The sequence below is a fragment of the Trachinotus anak genome, unplaced genomic scaffold (assembly GCF_046630095.1).
Source record: "Trachinotus anak isolate AG129_WGS33_773 ecotype Australia unplaced genomic scaffold, CSIRO_AGI_Tana_v1 ptg000010l, whole genome shotgun sequence".
Classification (NCBI taxonomy): domain Eukaryota; kingdom Metazoa; phylum Chordata; class Actinopteri; order Carangiformes; family Carangidae; genus Trachinotus; species Trachinotus anak.
Genome location: NW_027273861.1, coordinates 5,283,484 through 5,304,910, shown reverse-complemented (window position 1 = coordinate 5,304,910; position 21,427 = coordinate 5,283,484). Strand labels below are relative to the sequence as shown.

Sequence of the window (21,427 nt, the reverse complement as noted above, 5' to 3'; positions counted from 1 at the left end):
GGTCACTCACGTTTGGTGTAAATTCAAATCAGCTAAGAAAGTTGAGACCTGCTTTTTTACGCCCAGCTGGTGCACTCTGCTCCAGAGGTCAAACCAATTGATCAGTTTCACTCGTCACATCACTGGAAGTTTAATGAACTCTAACTAAACTAATGGAACAAACTAACTCAACTCTAAACTAAATATTAGATATTTAAGATCTTTGTAAACAGAGTTGCCATTTGTAAGGGCACATACTTTCAGTACATTGTTTTGTTCTTTTCATTCTCAAAGTTTGTCTCTTTGAATAACAATGACAGGCTAATGTAGCCTGACAAGAACATTTCTAATTCTATTTTAACATAAAAAGGCAAATATGCAGCCATGGTCACGTGTTCTTGTTTTCCATAAATATCACTGTTAGACTGTCAAACACAGAGACGACTCCGCGGCCTGTCCCTGCTCTTCACCAGCGCCTTATGTACGCCCATTCAGCAGACAGGACCAGGCTCCAGAGCAAACCTGGAGAGAGATTAGCTAACGTCTCCATGGACCTGTTCATCATCCTCTGCCCACCCTAATGACAAATAAATCTTACAAAAGGTTATGGCTTCCCTCTCCCCCTCACTGGATGATTTTATACATGTCTCCAAGTACTTGTTTTTCAATACAGAGCAGATATTACCGTCCACTGAGAGAGTTCATTCTCTGTTATTCTCTTGTCTCTGTCGTTATTTAAAAACACCCATTTTCGGAAAACATATTTTCATTGTATTGGTATCTGAGGAGAAACAGTGTGTTTAGCAGATGACCATTCAGAATGATTCACTGCTAATTAATTTCTAGTTCATCTATTTCCCCAAACTTAATGAGCTGTCCCCATTTACTGAATGACTAGTCCCAACCTAACTGCTGCTAAGTGGCACTGTAGGCAGGTGCAGAATTATAGCCTCCAACACAATTAGCATTGTATAATGAAGAAAGTAATGTAATGCAGCTTCATTGCCAAAGGTGCAAATCTTCAAAGGGATATAATTAACAACTGAAATACCTGTTTAGTCTTTCACAGCCCACACCTCAGAGCTTGTTTTCCAAGGCTGAGACAAGCAGTGATACAGTATGATACTCTTCTGACCATGAAATGTGCGTCGTCTGTCTTTTTGGTGTTGTAGCAGAACGACAACACGAGCGTGCTGGTGATGAGTTGGTTTGGTGCCCTTCGCCCTGAAGTTACCATCACCTACCACACTTTACAGTCAAGCATGGCACATGTTCAGTTTGCATTGTCATTTGAGGTGGCTGAAACAAGTGGCGTGACGTCAACAATTGGTTTGTTGACTGCTGTTTTGAGGCCTCAGGTTTGTATTTTGGCCGTCGCCATTTTGGGTTTTTGAAAAACTGTATTTGGAGAAGAAGGTGGCACTGTGGAGGGGTGAGGGGTGGATCTGACCTGCTCTGTCCTCCATCCTGATTGTCAGGCAGGTCGCTGTGTGTGTTACAGTCTGTCAGTCACACGGTGGCCACACCCTAATTCATACCCTGCTTTATCTTCCATTTTCCTCTAAATGGACCATAATTTAAAATATGAACATCATTGAGACCATAAACATATTAGGAAAACATTTACTGAGGTAATAAAACAAGTGAGAAGTAGAAACATTTTCCCATAGACTTCAATACAATCTGACTTTTTTTTGCAACCAATGGAGTCGCCCTCTGATGGACATTAGATAGATGCAGGTTTAAGGCTCTTCTGCATTGGCTTCAGACTCGGTGTCTATGTCCATTTTTATATACAGTCTATGGGCTAAAATGACAACTTGAGCATGTTTTATCAGCTCTAGCTAGCTAATTGATTGTATCTCCATGAGATGGTTGATAACATTTTCTAAAAGAAAGAAAGAAAAACAAAAATATGTTTGTGTGAGTCATGTGTTCGGTAAAGGTAACAATGATGAGCAAGACACTTTAAGCCCTTGTAACCTAGCCTGTTACCCCTTGAACAATTTAGTTAGCCAATGATATTCTCTTTTTTTTTTTTTTCAAGTAATGTTGCGCTACCACTGTAGATAGGAAGCTAGTTATCAGGGCATGCTAAGAGCAGAGAACACACAGGCTCTGTTTGGAACATCTACTCACCCACTAAATAGTCACTGCATAGTGAATCAACAATTTGGTAGAGCTGTTTTTTCAACTGTAAATTTTATCCACCGTGTAGTGCTCACCAAAATGTAGTGTACAAAAGATGTACTCACAGTGATCCAACCAGACCATCATGCATTGCAGCCCCTCTAATGAAAGCGTTGCACAGACAAAGTCATCTCGCTAACAGGTTATCTAACGTTAGCCGAAGCTGTGCATTTGATTTTAGCTAATGTGTGTATTTATGTGATTGTTGCATCATTAATATTAGTAAATTGTGCATTATTGTCAATTATCTAACAGTAATCAAGATAATATAAATTAGAAACCATGACATGACATCAACCTTGAAAAACCTGAACATCAGCCACGTTATTTTCTGACTTGGAGAAAGCTGCTCTGGACATCGTGCTCCACAAAGCACTTTCATGCAGCTGGCACTTAAAATATATGAGACAAATATAGCTGAAGAGAAAATAAGCACTCTTGTTTATATTCCACTTTACCTGACTCTCTCGCACATGGCACACTGTGCTTATATGCCTGGAAATACATTTGTATAGACATTGACCATGAGCCTCATGACCACATGGTAGATTCAGAACATGGATATCCTGCTGATCTTTTCTCTGTACATTCAATTTACAACTTGTGGATCTAGATGCTCCGCCTGGTCATCTTTGTATAACTGTACAGCTGGACAGATTATTATTTATAATTTTTAAGTGCATATTAATCTAAAAGGAGACACAATGTGAAGACCATACATGCAAGCTGAGAATCAATTTGAATGTAATCTGCGCATGAAAGCAGAACATGAATGCCATCAAAATCCTTGTGCGTCCTTCCACTTCACCAGCCTCCACCATCTTACTTTTGAATTGCACTGAGGGACATTGCACTTCTTCTTGTTGAATATAAATATTAATGCAATAAGGTGCATATCAGTCTAATTAATAGGAAACAGGGTTACCCAGCTGTGTGTACTGTGTGATCTACATTAGAATGATCCTTTTCAGTGATGGTGATATCTCTTTTGAAAAGAGCGTAATGAGTCGCTTTATCTTTCCAATGGGAACAAAAATATTGCATTTATTTCTTTTACTGTTTTTTACATAATGAAACTCTGACAATGTACCACCTTATTATAGGCAGAGAACTTAGTGTTGGGGAGTGACCTGATGAAACCTTTTGAGATTCCTGTGGCTGTCATTGATCTTTATTAATTGAAGCATGGCTGACACCAGCAGGCTGTCTGCATATGAGTACTCCCTGTTTGGGAAAGAAGATCAGGTCAGAGGAGGAGAGGCGTGAGGAGCAGAGCAGCAGTGTGCTGAGGACCAACCAGCAGGGTTGATTGTCTTCAATTAATTTCTTGTCTTGGTGGCTGCTCTGCAGGTCAAAACACATCCTGCTGCAGGAGCTGACATTGTTACTCGTCGGCTTACACACAATGAGTTGTTAACTCACTCGTAGGAGTGTGAAGTGTTTGCAGCCCTGTTCCATCTGGTGGTTATATGGCATGAAACGGGCGCTGATTGGGGCAGGTTTTACAGAGATGTATAAATGAGATATCATAAAACGCTTTCGAATGATTTTGTCAAATATCACATTCAGATGTCTGAGGCTGTTTTCCTTGTTTTATTTTCAGTGGCTTATACAGTAGATCTGCTCAATTTGCTCACCAGGTGTTGTGTGGTTATGAATATAGGGCTTTTAAAAATCTGCCTCAGCAGGGACTCTCCAGAAGTGCTCTCCAGTGAGCCATCTGTCAGCACGTGAACTGAACGCTGGAATAGAGACTGTCAGGTGGAAAAATTCTCGCTGTGGATTTAATTGGCTGAGACACTAACACTCTAAAGACAGGTAATGTAAAATGATGGAGGGGCTCTTTACCATGCTAATGTGGATGCTCATGGCAGCAGTATGTCACACCTGTCACTTGGCCGGCTTCAAAGTTCAAGCTTTAAATGACATTTTTACAGCGAGCATAAAATCCTTAAGAGCTGGGGGAAGCCGGGGGTGTCCCACCACGAGTGAAGCTGCCTGAACTGGGAGGAAGAATTACACTGTCAACAGTAGTAAGAAGGAGGAAATGTCTTCTTACAACCTGGTGTGTATGACCTGTGTGGGCTGGTGTGTGGTGATGCAGGCTATGAAATCTGGATGAAAGACTGTGGCAGACCTTTCTCCTCAGTCTGGTGGAGGTAATTATTGTCTAAGTGTGACACAGCTGCTCTGGCAGCCCACAACAATGGTCAGGAGGACACAGCATTGACACTGTCTCAAACTAGTGATAGTGGAATGATTCACCTTGAATAAACTGTTGTCAGCCGTTGCCTTTGTAAGTCCAATATCTATCTCTCATAAACAGGACATTTTATGACGTTATGACAGGAACCCTCCTGAAATACATGAAATCCCTGTTTTGTCTTAAAGCTGCACTCATCAATATTTTTATATTAATCAGAAAAAACAAAATGACCACACGTGATGTTTATGATGTCACTAGCGGTCTTAGCTTGTGAGCACAGTTGGAGTTGGAGCTGTTAAACTGATTTATCACTGAATGCAGGTTTAACTTGATATTTATAGATTTGTAAAGCAGCAATAATCAATATTTTTACAACAACAATGTATGAAATAGCAAAGTGACCATGTGAATGGGATCGTTTATAGTCACGAACTTATCGAGAATTATCACCTGAGTCTGAAGCTCCCCTCAGCTTTAGCCAGACAACTGGACTGTTCAGGTTCGGTCTCACCGCTCTCATGGCGACAGGCAGCTGTTTTTAGTGAAAAAGCTCTAAAAACCCACTGTACACCACCTGTTCAGCACTAAACAGCAGAGAGACACAGTTAGTGACCAGCTGGTGAACATAGTGGAGCACTGAGCAGCTAAAGATCTCCTACCTTCAGGTTATGTAGGAAACACTGGGTTTGGGTATAGGATGTACACCACCACAGTGCTTCACCTTGGTCCAACCACGAATAGAGGCACTGCTGGTTTATCAGTTAATTACATTCACGTAGCACCCCAGGTAGAGTTCAGTTCATGAGTGGCTGTCTGGATAAAAACCAGCAGGGAGAGGTGGGATTAAGAACCAGTGGACTGCTCTGAGCTTCCTCTGATGCTCCTCTGCATCTTTTCATCTGACATGAACAGTACGTTGTGTACTTGTTGTGTTCTTGTGTTTTCTGTGGCCTGCTGCTCAGTGCATTTGTGAATGCATGGATGCAAATTGCTGCATTAAAGAGAACACTTTGTTGGCTGCAGTTTATGTGATTAGACTAATGTGTGATCATTTTTAACAACTACAACTCCCGGAGGACAGCTTCCCTCAGCAGCGTCCTGCTCTTCCAAGAGACTCTGTACAATAAAGTGGCTTTGAATCAGCTTCACTTTGTCTCTCTTTGATTTACAGAAAAAGCAGGTGTACGGTGCCTGATCAATAATTATTTTGCTCTTTTTTTCCACAGTTAAGCCAACTGTTATAGATGTCGACATATTTGTGAACAGCATCGGACCAGTGTCATCGATAAATATGGTAAGTCAGCCCATTTACTTCTGATATCCTGGTTCTATGTTGTTTACACATAAATGGCCTGTTTCTACATGTTTGTGTGTTGCCTGTGAGCCGAGCATGAGCAACAACCATCGTGGGAGCAGAGGTGCATCACAGTGCAGGGTTATGTGTTATTTCTGAGAAAATTGAGTCTTAGATGTCCAAGAACCAGATTTTTTTTCAGAGCAGCATCTCTCAGATGATTTTGGGATTGGACCAGAAAAATGCATGATAGCAATGCACATGTAATATACAGTATAATGGTAATGTAAACACTGAAGACCAGTAGACACATTCAGATAAAAAAAAACATTTATTTTATGTTATTATAGCAATAAAACTCCTGTTAATCCTGACCTTAGTCTGGATTTACATCAATTTATAAAGTCACCATGGCTGTACTTTAAAAAGTCTTTGGTACCACTATCCAGTTGTATTATCAATAATGATGCTCTGGCATGGCCATGTGTGCAGCTGTGTCCTTGTACGACCCAAGGACACAGAAATGAATGGACTGTAACCAAGATAGATTGTAGCAATTTTTCTGTCTTTCTTCCTTTGTTTCTGTTATTTTATTTATTTATTTTTATGTCTTAAAGAAGATGTTCACTACCAGAAAAATATGCGTTAGTATCATAACAGAAAATCAATGTTAGTCACACTACTTTCAGCAAATCTGCACTCACATTTGAGAGCAAAGAAGGGAATTGTGTGAGTCTAGAGGGTAGTTTGTCAGTGTCTGGTTTGTTATTATAATATTTTAGAGTAATGTGTTTCTGTATTTTGTTCCGGTTGTTTACAGATGTTGGTTAGTTCACCTCAAATTTAGTCTCATATTTATTTTCTGTTCATATTTATGTTCTATATCTCATCAGACAGCAATCTGAGTAATAGTTGTCTAAACTGCTGCTCACACATGTAAATGTTTCCTGATCTGTGTTTGACTGTGGCTGTGAGGTCAATGAATCTGAAATTGAGAGATCTCATGCTGGTGAGACATTGCTGTTAAAAACTCACCTGTATCTTAAAACTTTATCCTTATCCTGTCTCTTTTATGTATTTTTCTTTAATGTTTGCACAGTACAGCAGCCTGTAACTCTGGTTTCAGAAAGCGCTTTATAAATAAAATTTACTTACTTACTTACTATCAGGGTCTGGTAAAGGTTGTCTCCTCTTTTAAATCGCAGCTCACATGACTTTACGAGTCTGTAGCAAGACAGGCTTTAACTAAGTGGCTAAGGAGCAGAAAGGAAGCGGAGAGGGCAATCAGAGAGGGATAAGAGAGGACAGGATGGATATAAACATGTAAGGAAAGAGGCAGGAGACTTTATGGAGATTTATGGGTTTTTGAAAAGGATTCAGAGCGATGGTCAGATGGACGGGCAGAGAGAGATCTTAAGTTGAGAGCGGAAACAGATTCAAAGTCAGGTGGAAAGAACGGCAGAGCCAGATGGATAAGACATTTTCGTGGATGCCTCACCAGGATCACTGGTGTTGATGTTAGAGTATGAGGTCTGAGTTTTAAGGTATGAGGACTCTTAATTTATTTTCTTAATGACTAGACTCTAATTGCTTGTGTCATAATTCTGGTCTCATAATTATTATCTGCACAAGATCATGTCTCAAGAGGACCATCAGACATGTTGTAGAACAAATATGACAGGCAGTGAATTAAAGACCTTCTGTTCCCTGTCTACCTCTTTGCTCCACTTCTACATCAGAAATCTAACTAAATGAAATTCATATTAAGAAACTGTGTGTTGATGTATTAAATCAAGAACTTTAAACAGGCTAGTGCTCTGTAAAACATTTTCTCTTTACTTAAAAATGAATTTAGAGCAACAATGTGATACTCAATTTTAGTTGATTGACAGCAACTATATTACTGATCAATTAATGATTAAGTCATTTTTCAAGTAAAAATGCCCTAGCTCCAAAATCCTACTTGTGACTAATCAGTTCACTGGCTTGTGCAAACGTTAAACATTAACTAAAGTTACATAGAGAGTACAGAGTGGGGAAGCAAGTGACATATCACAGTTTTGACAATTTTGATTTTAGTCAGAGTTGAGGATAGCAGTACACCACTGCCAGGGAAAACCTGTTTTACCTTGAAATACAGCCGGATGGACTTTCACTATCCATTGTCTTTTCAGTTGCTGCTCAATCGGGAAGCTGTGAAATGATAATGATTGTCAGATTTCCTTCATTTTATATGAGTTACAACCTGGTACACAACAGTACGACATTATTCTTTTGGTTTCCCACCCTGAGTGCGACGTCAGAGGAAAGTGGCTGCTGTGTGAATATAGTCTATTCTGGTCATCAAGATTTTAGCATTTGGGGAAATACACCAACTGACTTTCTTAGTAAGAGTTAGATGAGAAGACTGATACGTTACTCTGTCTGTGGGTTTAGTTGAAACCAGGAGACAGTTAGCTTAGCTTAGCATAATGACGTGAAGCTGGGCAAACAGCTGTCTAAAGTTAAAAAAAAAAACACTGATCATTGAACCTGTGAAATGTTTTTGTCAAGAAATAATTTTGCTATGTAACTCCCTATAAAACCTTTAACTGCTGTCTGTTTCTGTTTGTCTACAGAATAAACAAAAAGATAGTGTTGTACTTTTAAACTTAAATTCTAGCTAGCTTGTTCCCCTTGCTTCCAGATATGCTAAGCTAACTGCAGCTATGCTACTGCTCCACTGGTAACACGTCTCTCATCTAAAGGCAAATAAGCAAATGCTTCCCAAAATGTTGAAATGTTCCTTCAAGTGTGGGCTGATGAGGTTGAAAATGTTCATAAGGCTGACATATTCAGGACATCAAACACGTAGTGATGAAGCAGGCTTAGCCACACTTTCAGCTTAATGCCAGTGTTAGCATGTTAACATTTGCATGTTTCTAAAGGGCGATCATATTTTCAGACCCCTAAACTGGGACCGTTAAGTGTAGGCTACTGTATATTCATACACGCACACATATATGTGCTTATGTACTCATTATAGGGATGGGGGACAATTATTTCAGCACTTAGCACAGCTACCAAGCTAATCTTTCAACGCCATGATTTCCATGAACACAACATTTCTGTTGCCAAGTACCTTACAAAGGAAGAAATAAACCTCCTGGAGCTTTTTAGAAAAGACAGACTCTTCAGTCTCTTCACAATTAACCTGTAGGATCCTGCTACAAGCAGAGCTGCCAGCATCATAGCCTATGATGCTTGCCTATGACTCATACACATACATGGGACATGATTGACATGGGACCAATCAGTGTTGAATTGCATACATTTCTATATTGTGTAGGTAATAATGAGTGCAACAGAGCATGATAAACATCTATGTAAGCACTGAAAACAAGTATAATATTCTCATTATTACAAGATATTTGTTGTGAGTTGGGACACCGTTTCGGGTGTAACATACAGAGGTAAGTTTATCCACATTTGCGACAGTACTGTTGTCAATCAAGCAACATGTGCACACTCACACACCCACACCCACAGCCTTGACGAGCCCTAATCAGCTAAAGTAAGTGAGGGCACCTGTGTGGCTGTACCAGCAGTGTGTGCGGGAGCGTGTGGGAGTGTCTTTGTTTCTACAGTTCACAAGTTTTCAGACCACTTCAGCAACTTTATTTAAAAAAATTAAAAAATGTTTTAACGTGAATGAGTGCCAGCTCCGGAGGAGCTCTTGTAGGACACTTGCTGATTGTTCAGACTGAATCCTTTCAGAGTCTCTGAAAAAGTAAAAACCTGTGCTGTGTGACCAACCAACAACAGCCAGTAAGTGACCACTGAATGAGTCAAACATGATCTCTCTAATGACAGGGGAGAAACATTTTACATGCCTGCTCACTCGTGCTCTAGATAAAACGTAAAGTCTCTGTATGTTTTTAATCCTGTCACACCAGCCTTATATGGGTCATTGTATCCACAGAGCAAAGCAAAGCCCCATGGTTTATGATGGCATTTCTGAAATATTCATACATACATACATACATACATGAGAGACCGTTGTTACTGCATTTTTTCCTGCATATTCAGTGCTACTACAGCGCACTCAAGCACCTTCTTTTGTGCTAATTTTAAGGCCCATTGTCGAAGAAGAATTCATGTACAGTCATATCAGTTGTCAAACTTGTATTGTTTCTAATTACAATGCAGTGTGGCTATAATTCAGGGTGTCATGACTTCTCAGAGAGACAGACAGTAATTAATTCTCTCCTCTTTAGAGAAAATTAGTCAATTTTCACATCAAAAGTATAAGCAAAGAAAAACCTGTTCTCACACACATGGAGAAATTTCAACTTAAAAATTCAAATGAAATGAACTTATTAATGTTCATTAGCCAACCGAAGTATTGTGCCAGGTTTTTTCTCACAAAGGTTAGACTCCCGATGCATAACGCCTGAATGGTTTGAGTGGAGTGACTGCTGGAGTACGACTTCCTTCATATTAAATCACTGACATTTGCACTGGTCTTTAGCCTGAATGGCTAAAGCAGCGAGTGAGCTACCAACCCAACAATTGATCTTTCCATGTAATCTTTCTAGTATGTTCTGGGTCTTTACTAGAGTCTTCAATTGGATGTGCCTTGAATATCTGCATTCAAGGCACAGTTGGCTAATGAACATTAATAAGTTCATTTCATTTGAATTTCCAAAAGGCATCATATTAAGTGGCCTGAACCAACCACTGACATCAGCTTTTTTCATTCAAATGTTTCCAAATGAAGGGCTTAAAAATTTAAATTGTGTTTACGTTTTTTAACGTTACGTTAGATCAAGTGGTCATAAGGAATTAACAAAGAAGCAAAGTAATCTTAAAAGGAAAGTTCAGATGCTGCTTTAGCAGCAGTTATATCAGTACTGGAGAGTATTTCCTTATCATAAGGAGAGCAGTGAATGACACTGAAGGCTTTTCTCGATAGAAAAGACATTTTTTCTCCTGCATGGCTTCAGCAAAAGTTTGATTTACCAATAGTTAAAAAATAGGAAGGACACAGGATCTGATTGGTTGAAGTGAGACGGTGATGGACAGATGGTTCATCCAATCATCTGTTAAGTTTTTTATTTTATTTTTTAAAGCATCTGCCCTTTTCTTTTTCTAACGAACCCTACCCAGATGGTGTGAAACAAACCAGTTGGTGCGACAGGTTACTCAGAATTTAAACTGATTGCCGAGTTCACATGCAAATAAACCTTAAATATTTCCTCAAGCATAACTTTCACATTGTAGTGCTGTATATTCTTAAGCGAGACAAATGTATTGGTAGATTTTAGCTAATTGCAGATATATCCACACTGACATACTGGTAAATTGCAGTATAAAAATGCCAAATACGTGGTTGAGGTTGAGGCGTTTCTAAATTTCCAAAATTATTTCCAAACAAGACAGATCAGATACTTCAGTAAGTACACTCTCATAATAAGTATTACATGGTGCACAAGTATACTCACTGGTGTAGTGCATGAATTTCCACAGGTTATTGTTGTCCCAAATTAAACACTGCTGTTGTGCACTCACCAGAAATGATGATGCATGACGATGTATGATGCTCGGCTTGGTCTGGTCAGAGCCCAGGATCAGGATCAGAATCAGAATCTGGTTTATCACTAAGTAGGTTTTCAACATACGAAGAATTTGCTTTGGTGTTTTGATGCATAACAATAAACATGGTAAGAAGAAAAGAAATATAAACAAGGATAAACAAGCAGATAGTGTAAATATAGATAGAAAAAATAATACAATACAAAATATTTACAATAAAAATTTAAAGAAATATAGAAAATATACATATAAAATACAAATATGTGCACTGTGCAAAATGACTGGGTGAATGTGCAAGAGATTACATGGTGCAAAGTACTGGAGGGTAGTAGATCATTTTGCACAGAGGCTGGTGATGTAGACACACAGACGTCTCACACTGTTACTGTATGTTTATGGCTGTCAGTGCTTTGATGATAAGTTACCAGATATACTTATTATTGCATTTTGACATTGTTATAAAATCCAGAGAAGTTCTAGTTAGTTAACAGCAGGAATTACCTACGGTATAAGATGATTATAGCTGATCGGTTTTTTTAATGCCAAATTTTTTTATGCTAATGTTACTTGTTTGGGGGGGTAACCCATTCAGAAGAAACAATAAGCAGAGCTATGTTTTAATAAGCAGTTAGCATTATGTTAAGCTGGAGAGAGCATCATCTTTGTAATTATAAAGAAGCTATTTTTACACTTGTGGGTCACGCGGTGTCCAAGGCAACCTCGGATAATCCAGGAAATTCCTGCCAAAACAAAAGCCTGTGCCAGTGGGGTCCCTGATGCTGCTCTCACCATGTGGAGAGAGCTTCCCACTCAGAGGCTATCAGACACTGGAAACCCAGAGAAATGCAGAATCCATGCCAGTTCATTTCCCACTGCATAAGTGAACTGTAGGCAGGGCTAATGCAACATCCTTGGTACTGTGGGTTTCTTCAGCTCCCAGCACAATATTAATTTTTTATGTCCCTGCAATTTGCAGCCCACTGTAATTGTTTGGCTCTTACCTGCTGTGATATCAAATGGCTGTGATAATTTTTTATTCACACCATAAAACCCTTTCTTCAGTATGCTGGTCAGCTGGTTCGACTACAAAAAGGAAAAGTATGTTCTTCACTTAATCAGCCAGAGTAGTGCATCTAATTTTTTCATTTTCTCTGGCTGGAAGATTTGGGTAATGAAGTCATCAGCATGAGGATCATATAATGAGGCTCTAGGTAACGCCACAAACAGAACAGATCTCAGCGGACTGTTAATGTGCTGCTAGTGTGGCTCAATCAGTAATGAACTGATGAAAATATCTTTCCTGTTTTACTTGTGATACTGTTGTGATTTCCATCCAGACCTGAGAGATGAGCGGACGTGCCGTACTACCCCTGATCTGCCACCTACCATCAAAGCCCTCAGAGATTTTCAGAAGCAGTAATAATTGAGCCGTTGGGGAAGCAGATACTGTATGTAATAACAGCAAAAAATGAACAATTCACAAGAAAGAACTGTTTGATTCAGCAGTTATCTAATAATTGCATGTAGGGCCACAGTACTGTACATCCTGATGCTCCTTTTATATAGAACACATCCTGCAGCCACTCAAAAGAGCTTTATTTCAACTTTTGTGTTACCTGCATTCTTCTAAAGGTATTAAAAAAAAAATTATATAAGGTATAGAGATCCTGTTCTTTGTTGGACCATTTACCTCAGAACTAAACCTTGTGAGGCAGCTAGTCTCAGGTGTGACGACAGCGAGCAGCATAATGAAGCATAGATGCTTCTTTATCATATCGTATTTCCTTATCATAAGAAGAGCAGTGAACGACACTGAAGGCTTTTCTCGATGGAAAAGAAGTTTTTTCTCCTGCATGGCTTCAGCAAAAGTTTGATTTACCAATAGGAAGTATAGGATGACACAGAATCTGATTGGTTGAAGTGAGCCTGTGAGACACCTGGTTCATCCAATCATCTGTTAAGTATTTTATTCTTTATTTTTTTTCTGTTTTTTGAAAGAATCTGCCCATTTCCACATAGTTTCTAACGAAGCCTTCCCAGATGGTGTGAAATAAAGCAGCTGGTGCGACAGGTTACTCAGAATTTAAACTGATGAATTCTGAGTTTACAAGCAAATAAATCTTAACATATCTCCACAAGCATAACATTCACTTTGTAGTGCTGTATATCCTGAAGTTAGATGAATGCATTGGTAGATTTTAGCTAACTGCAGATATATTCATACTGACATACGTAAACTGCAGTATAAAAATGCCAGATACGTGGTCGTGAGGTCATGTGCATATCACGTGTCTCCAAATCTGTCCAGCAGAGAGCACTGTGAAATTTATTTTACAGCTGAAAACATCTCGCTCAGATCTTTGTTACAGATCTTATGAAAAATCTTGCCCAGCACCTGCAAACAATTTCTGGATGTGAATGTGTTCATTAAGAATACTTGAATATTTTTGCTCTCAGCTGCATGATTTGACAGCAGACAGCAGAATCATGACACTTCCAGTAAAAGTGACAATGTGGTGCGGCCTGGTAGTCGAGTGGTTAGGGCACATACCATTTGAGGGCATGACGCTCTTAGCAGGCGGTCACTGGTTCGACTCCCGATCGGTCCAACTCTTTCCTGTATGTCATTCTCCTCTCTCTACCCCCTTTCCTGTCAGTCTTCACTGATCTCTAATAAAGGCATAAAAAGCCCAAAAAAAATAACTTTAAAAAAAAAAAAAGTGACAATCTGAAAGGGTGCTTGTTTTATATGTTTCGTTGCATGTCATTAAATTCCAGCAAATGTTTCAACAGTTACCTGTTGTACAGATTGTAAAACAAGGACTCATCATCTGTGAGGTCCCTGTTCAGAAATGTGGACTTGGTTTCTCTACCCAACATCTTGGTAGTTACTGAACTTAGAAAATCTTTATTTAAATGCACAGTAAATTCTGTCGCACGGGGTCTCCCAGTCAAAATAATCTCAAAAGATGCCGTTGGGTGACGTCATGAAATAGTGTTGCCGTAAGGATTCCTTCAGTGTCATTTTTACCTGAAGCTAAATTATCTACAGAGGTCTCCTCCTCTCCAAAACAAACAGACCAAGTGATTATAACCAGTAAAAACACTGAATAAAGCAGTTTCACATTTAAAGTCAGTGTTTCATCGAGGCTGTTCAGCAGACACATGTCTTGGAGTAACTGGAAACTGAGACTGCTTATCCTTGTTTCTCTGATAACTTGTGAACCAGACATCTGGGAGGTTTTTACCAGCACCCAAATTATCCACAGAGGTGTCCTCCTTCTCCATAACCAGTGGGCCAGGGGATTAATACCAGTACAGAATAAAGCAGTTTTACTTTAAAAATGTGTGATTCACAGACGCTCTTCAGCAGACACAGGACATCTGCCTAACAGTTGCCTGGCTTGGTTCTCTGATAACTTAAGACCCAGACATCTGATGACTAAAATCCTTCATCTGGTTAAAATATATAGTTGAAAACAACCAAGGTATAAAAAAATGTATCTTAAAAAATGTGGCATAAAACTAGATAAAAGTCCATTTTGAGCTTCTGGCTGGCAAGCACAACACTGATACATGTGCACAGACGACTAAATGAAAAGGACTGTTAGCATGATTAAAATCACATATTTCTCTAGGTTTGAGAATTGCTGGAAACATTTGGGATAATGTAAGTTCACAACTCAAAAAAACATAGGTTTAGTTTTTATAGACATTTTAATGTGGAGAAGTTACGTATTATAACTTTAAGCAAAAGAGGCAGAGCCTTGGTGCAGCTGAGTGGGTACAAGTGATATTTAACCGCTGTTTTTATGTGATAGGCTGAAGCATATGCTCAGTAGAAAAGAGTAAAAAACATGAATAATACACAACAATAACAAGTGTTTCATGTTTAACAACAAGCTACCTTGAGGGCACTGGAGCGTGTTGTTGACAAATTCTAACCTCCATCCATTTATTCTCTATACCCACTTATTCTCTGTGGGGTTGCAGGGGGCTGGAACCTTTCCCAGCATGCACTGGGTGATATGTGGGGTGCAGCCCATGGGCATTTTAGTGTTCACCTGACCTGCATGTTGTGAGACTGTCAGAGGAAGCTCACACAGAAACAGCCTCCTTAGGCTCTAATTTGTTTTAAAAGGAAAGAATTACCGCCTCTGAGTTTTACCACAAAGGACGTGCACCTGTGCTAATTATAAACCTGGGTGTTGTTACATCGCAGCATATTGACTTAAAATGGGAGTTAGAGATCCCCAGTCCCAACATAGTGTATCTGTGTGCTTGAAAACATGCAGCAAGTCACACCAGGTGGATGATAAAGTTTGTCTCGTTCCCAACGACCTTTTGCTGCCTCTAATGAGGACACAAGGAGAGACATCAAACCAGCAAAGGAACATGACAGATGTCACAAAGCACAGGACACATGCAGTATGTACTGTATGACTTTTGCTGCATAATCATTAAGTGCCGGCTTCACACTGCAGAGCTGGAGCCACATGCTTTGCCCTGGTTAGTACAGTGATCAGTGCTGGACTTATATACCATAAATATATATACCGTAAATATACCACACATTTTAGCAGGAAAATGTGTATTTGATAAGAATGCTCAAATGTGCAATGTAACTATTCAATGTCTGAATAAAATGGATAATTTCTACTTTGAGCAACAGTGAACAAGGAGAAAAACAAGGGAATGATAATAGGATAACGGGAGAGGAGGAAGACCGTACATTGTTATAAACAAATTAAGTAATCCTCTGTTCTCTGTTAAAAAAAAAAAAAGCTGGACAGCTGAAAAATAAAGCTGTTATTGAAGTCCTTGAGCTGTCAGACACAAAGACAGCATGGATTAGTTACAGTTCTTCTGCAGACATGTTTTCAACAACGTAAAACTAAGCTGCTATGATTGATATGTTGTTTAACATGGTTTTCCCCACATAAAAAGTGAAAAAAAAAAAAATCAAAAACTGGGTCTGAATTCTCATCTACTCTTACTTCCTCATTGAGAAATTCTGGATCGGGCCACAGGTAGGTGTCCACCCACCTTGTGCTAACCCACCACTGCTGCTAGGTCTCCAAGTGAAAGAGCAGAGAGTATCAAGATGGTTAGAGGAGGAAAGACTCAGCCACATGTTTAAGCCTCAAATGGTGACTAGAAGACATATCAGAACGGTTAATGTCGTTATTTGTTTATGTTGTTTGTTAGCTTGTAACTGGCAGTAGCTGACACAGTGTTAGTGGCAGTGTTAGTGGCTCTCTGTACTGACATGGTTTCGGGTTTACTTTGCCCTCCCTCAGTCCCCAAAAGTTGACGGGATTCATTCCTTAGTTATATGACGTATGAATCCCTGGCTGTCTGAATCTGTTTTTATGAGACTGTCATTGGTTCATAGCAGTTCAAGGTGGAAATACTTAGTCATGGCGTCATGGCACCGGGAGCATACAGTGGGGAGGGGGAGTGAGCAATGCCCTCTGCGCACCAGGTCTGCTGTGCAATCAGGGAGGTAGTTTAGAAAAGGCCCACAGCTGATCAAAAAGCCTCTCATTTCCCTCCATCTGCAAAAATCTAAAAATTTCTCCACAATGCTGGTTGAAAGTAGTAGGTCTGCGCTTGATCCATTGAAATAGAATATGTTTTATTTTTAACTCAAGTTTTCTTGTTAAAAAAATTTCACAGTGACTTTGAGTTTTTTTATCCTGTCACCAAGGTAAATTCAGATTTGTGCATGCATGTGTGTATAGATCTTTTTTTATTCAATCTCAACCAGACTGTACTACATGTGCTAAAAGTATGTTGGCCTCTGACCAGCATTTCCTTAAAATGCAGCGTCCATTCTTCTGGTGTCAGGGTTCCCATAATTCAGTCTCTCAAGGTATTTGGTCTCATTCAGCCTCCAGACAGAGCACTAGTGAGGTCAGAGACTGATGTTAGGTTATCATAAAGCTTGGCACGTAGTTGGGCATACATGGGGTTTAGAAGCCTGGCTTGGGAACATTATTGTCTAAAAGACTGTGTGCTAACATCAAAGCTTTTCTTAAATGGAGCTAAGGGGCCAGGCCCGAACCACGAGGAAACAGCCCCAGACCATAAATACACAACAGCATGGAGACAGACAGACTTTTGGCCATAGTGTACAGTGTATGTCTCAGTCAAACAAGGTTGACTTTAACATTACAGGTGGTATTTCCATGCAGCACCTGTCAGATCTGCATTTCTCAGGGGAAAAATTGTTCTGTACTTTATCATGTGGGGACCATTTCTACCGTACAGTATATCTTTGATTTTACTGCGAGTACATACCGTACCTCTAGATCAGCAGCCTTAATATAGCAGCTCCTCTGAGGCATTTCAGGTGAAAGACCCATTTTCTTCACTACCAGTGTCTGCTGTAGTGGGTCAAAACAGCTGTGAGCAGCGGGGGTTGAGGTCGATACTCTTTCAGCGTGGTTAAAATTACCTTCTATTATGAGATTAAACAAGAGATCACAAAGCTAGAAATTTAGGTGCGTTTGTTATCAGAGATTCTACCTCTCACCCTCCATCTCCAACTCAACTATTTCCACATGTGATTGCCTCAGCTCTATTTATTTGATTTGCAGCACTTCTCCTCCAATGGTCATTAAATCCTACATTATGTTCAGTTTTTTTCCAAATCCACTGAGCTCTGCACAATTAAAGGTCATGAGCACCCGGTGGTTCTCTTGATTATAGACTTCAGTCTAATTGGTGAGTTATTGAAACCGGTGCAGAGACTGGGTAAAAGGTCAAATGCATTTCAGGCTGTGGCAGCAGAATGAAAAGGTGTGGGTTGGAGGAGGAGGCCAGACTATTATTAATTTCATTATAGTCTACATCTTCATCTGTATTGTTGCTAAAGAGGACCCTTAGAACCTGACTGCAGCTGAGGAGAGCTTTGGCTTTGTATGTGGCCTACTGAGCTTGCACAGCAGCACCATTGTCAAGCAAGTAAGATTACAGTCTGGAGGTTAGTCATGCTTATTTTTTTTAATTTTGTTGATGCAAAATAGGCATTGTTTACATTGTCACCTATATAACTATATACTATCTATAAGTAGCTACATCTCTTCTTATGCACAATTAATGGAGCAGTTGTTCCCCTCATTAAATTGCATCTAGTGTGCAATTAATGTGAAGCAGCAGTCAGTGGTTGTGTTAATCACAACCCTGGTACACGTCTAAAACAAATTAAAAGAGCTGCAGATGTTTTGCAGAGTAACTTACCGCTGTGTGATTATGCCCAATTCATTTGTTTTCACAAAAAATCTATTATACACTTTACTGCCCTCAACAGAATAATCATTTTTTAGATATGATTTCATATAAGCAGCTACTATAACTACATAGCAACATACTGGCAACATACTGTGTGACGCACACACTGCTTTCCTACGTCTGTTTGCATCAAGGAGCCTACAACATTTATATACTTATACCTGGACGTATGTTGAGAGTGTACATTTACTCATGGGAAATGGTGTGAGCAACATCGATCGACTTCTCATTGTTTTTCACACTTCAAGGTGCAAAAATCACCAGTGACTAACACATTTCAGGGTAAAACATCTGTACTTGGTGACTCCCATTTTCATGGAAACAAACAGGCTGAATAAGAAAAAGAAAAATGTACTTGGTTTCAGATTTTAGAGAAGACACTGGCACGTCAACTCTACAGCAGCAGTCTACAGGATAGTCTCCTTCTGACCTGAATGAATGAGATGCTGTAAATTCACTCAACATAGACATAATGCAGTTTTAACAACAGGCCCAATGAGATCTTAAAATCATTATAGTATCTTGATGTAGTTAATAGTTTTGCAGATAATATTTCAGGCACAGACATTACAAACTCATATATGTGTAGATATACAGCATTTTTCACATGCATTTAAAGGAGAATTTTGGCATTTTAGGAAATTTCCTTATTCGCTGTCTTGCCGAGAGTTAGATGAGAAGATTGATGTGACTGTTTGTATTATAAATATCTACCTCAGAGTGGGCTGCTCCACCATCTCTATCTTGGCAGTGTCCAACTCTGCCTAACTCCCGGCTAATCTAAAAAAAGGCAAAGAGGTGGAGCTTGTGTGAAGCCGAGACTTCGGTTCATATTGGTCTGTGTCACCTAAAGCAGCATGCTCTCAGTCATACATAACTTTAAACCTTACTAAAATTTGAACCATTGGCTTATATAAAAATACAGTTGTCATGAAGGAGGAAATTAGCTGTGGAGTCCAAAATCTTTTTTTTTGTTTACCAGGCTGTAAACATGTTAATTTCTGCAGTAAAGTTGAACATTTTATTATAGGAGTCTATGGGGAAAGACTCATTTTTGGAGCCTGTGTCCATTCAAGGAACTAGATTTCTGGCACTTATGTGCTGGCTTCATATTTCAGGCTCAGAGGTTACCGCCTGCTGCATATTCTCCATGGCTGCAATGCAGCTTGGCATGCACATTAACCTTGCATTAACTTTGACATATTTTTTCTTGCATCACTTCAAACCTAGCAGATTATACTTTTTAGATTTCAATTATTAAAACTGAGTTGTTGTTGAGTTGCTGACAGGAGCTTAGAACACATGCCCTGAAGCCTTGGGGAGTTTTCTGGCAGCACGAAGGTGAGTTTAGCCGATCACTGAGAGGTGCGAGGTGAGGTCTGTGCTCGACACATGGGCCAGTGAACGAGTAAAATGATAAATGCTCCCACTGGTGAAAGTGGTGAATGATAGATGGCACATGGTGTCATTTCAGAAGAAAATCGAACACTCTTGAGTAGCAGGTGAAGTTCTCTCTTTTGCCAAGGGCTCAGAGCAGCGTTAGTGACAGCATTTAAAATAAAATTGCACCAAATGATGCTGCACCATACATCCACTTACATGTCTTCTGGTTTTTTCTTGTTAGGAATACCAAATCGACATCATCTTTGCCCAGACGTGGACAGACAGCCGCCTCAGATACAACAGCACAATGAAAATATTAACTTTGAACAGCAATATGGTTGGACTTATTTGGCTGCCAGACACCATCTTCAGAAACTCCAAGAGAGCGGATTCCCACTGGATTACAATGCCCAACCAGCTGCTCAGGATATGGAACGATGGGAAGATACTTTACACCCTAAGGTAAACACAGACATCAAGACAGAAATCGATTAGAAAATTCCCCTCAGAGGGGATGACTAAAATGTTTAACTGAAACTTATATTTACAGTTACCATTTAAATTATAAGTTTTCATACTGGCCCTTCTGCCTGCTCCACCAGCCTTTTAGTGAAAACACCGACAAAAGAATGAATGCAACTTCAGCTGTGGGTCAAATAAAACAAGCATCTTCAGAGAAAATTCCCCGGGCTTTGGGAAACTATAACAAGCATTTTACATAATTATTTTGCAGTTTATAGCCTAAACAATTAACTGATTAATCTAGAAAATAATCAGCAGATTAATCAAAGATGAATATAGTTGTCAGCTACAGCCCTAGTTTACAAAGAGGCTGATCTCACAAAAGGAATTAATGTGCATGTGATGAGAATGACAGATTAAAAAAATAAATAAATCAGACAAACTAATCAAATAACTATTTATTATTAGACATCCCTCGCCTTACTCTTCCATCACCACCTCATCATGTGACCCATGGATTACTCCAGAAAAACATGTGGTCTGAAGTGTCCCTGAGGTTCACACAGTCTCACTGCAGAATCAGTTTTTATAAATAACAGTTCACCTGTGGGAAATTAGGTTTGCACAGTTTTTGGGCATACGCAGCATTTATACACCTGGTCTCAGGTCTGCTTGTTCCTGGTTGTTTGTTTTAATAACTGGACAGCCCCATAATGTAGGGAACAATGAATGTAACGAACGTAATCCAAATTAGCTACTGAGAGACAGTGTAAAAGTATCAGCCAGTAAACTTTACATTATTTTGGTTTCATACATGGTTAAGTAGGATAAAGTTAGGTCCAGGGACAAATAATCAAGTTTTTTTTTCTTTTTTTAAAGATATTTTTTGGGCATTTTTTGCCTTTATTGACAGGACAGTAGAGAGTGACAGGAAAGGGGCAGAGAGAGAGGGGGAATGACACGCAGGAAGGAGTCGGGCCGGTCTGGAGTCAAACTGGCACTCAGCTGCTTAAGAGCTTCCGCTCATGTGGTATGCACCCTAA

General features: G+C 39.5%; 1 protein-coding gene across 1 annotated transcript in view; it reads left to right on the top strand.

Moving 5' to 3' along the window:
• Positions 1–21,427, top strand: part of LOC139626682 (gamma-aminobutyric acid receptor subunit gamma-3) — a 57,741-nt gene that overhangs the window by 14,443 nt on the left and 21,871 nt on the right. The window contains exons 3-4 of the mRNA XM_071487114.1: positions 5,602–5,669; positions 20,164–20,384. Coding sequence (XP_071343215.1) covers positions 5,602–5,669; positions 20,164–20,384 — 289 coding nt within the window. The remainder of the gene's footprint in view (positions 1–5,601; positions 5,670–20,163; positions 20,385–21,427) is intronic.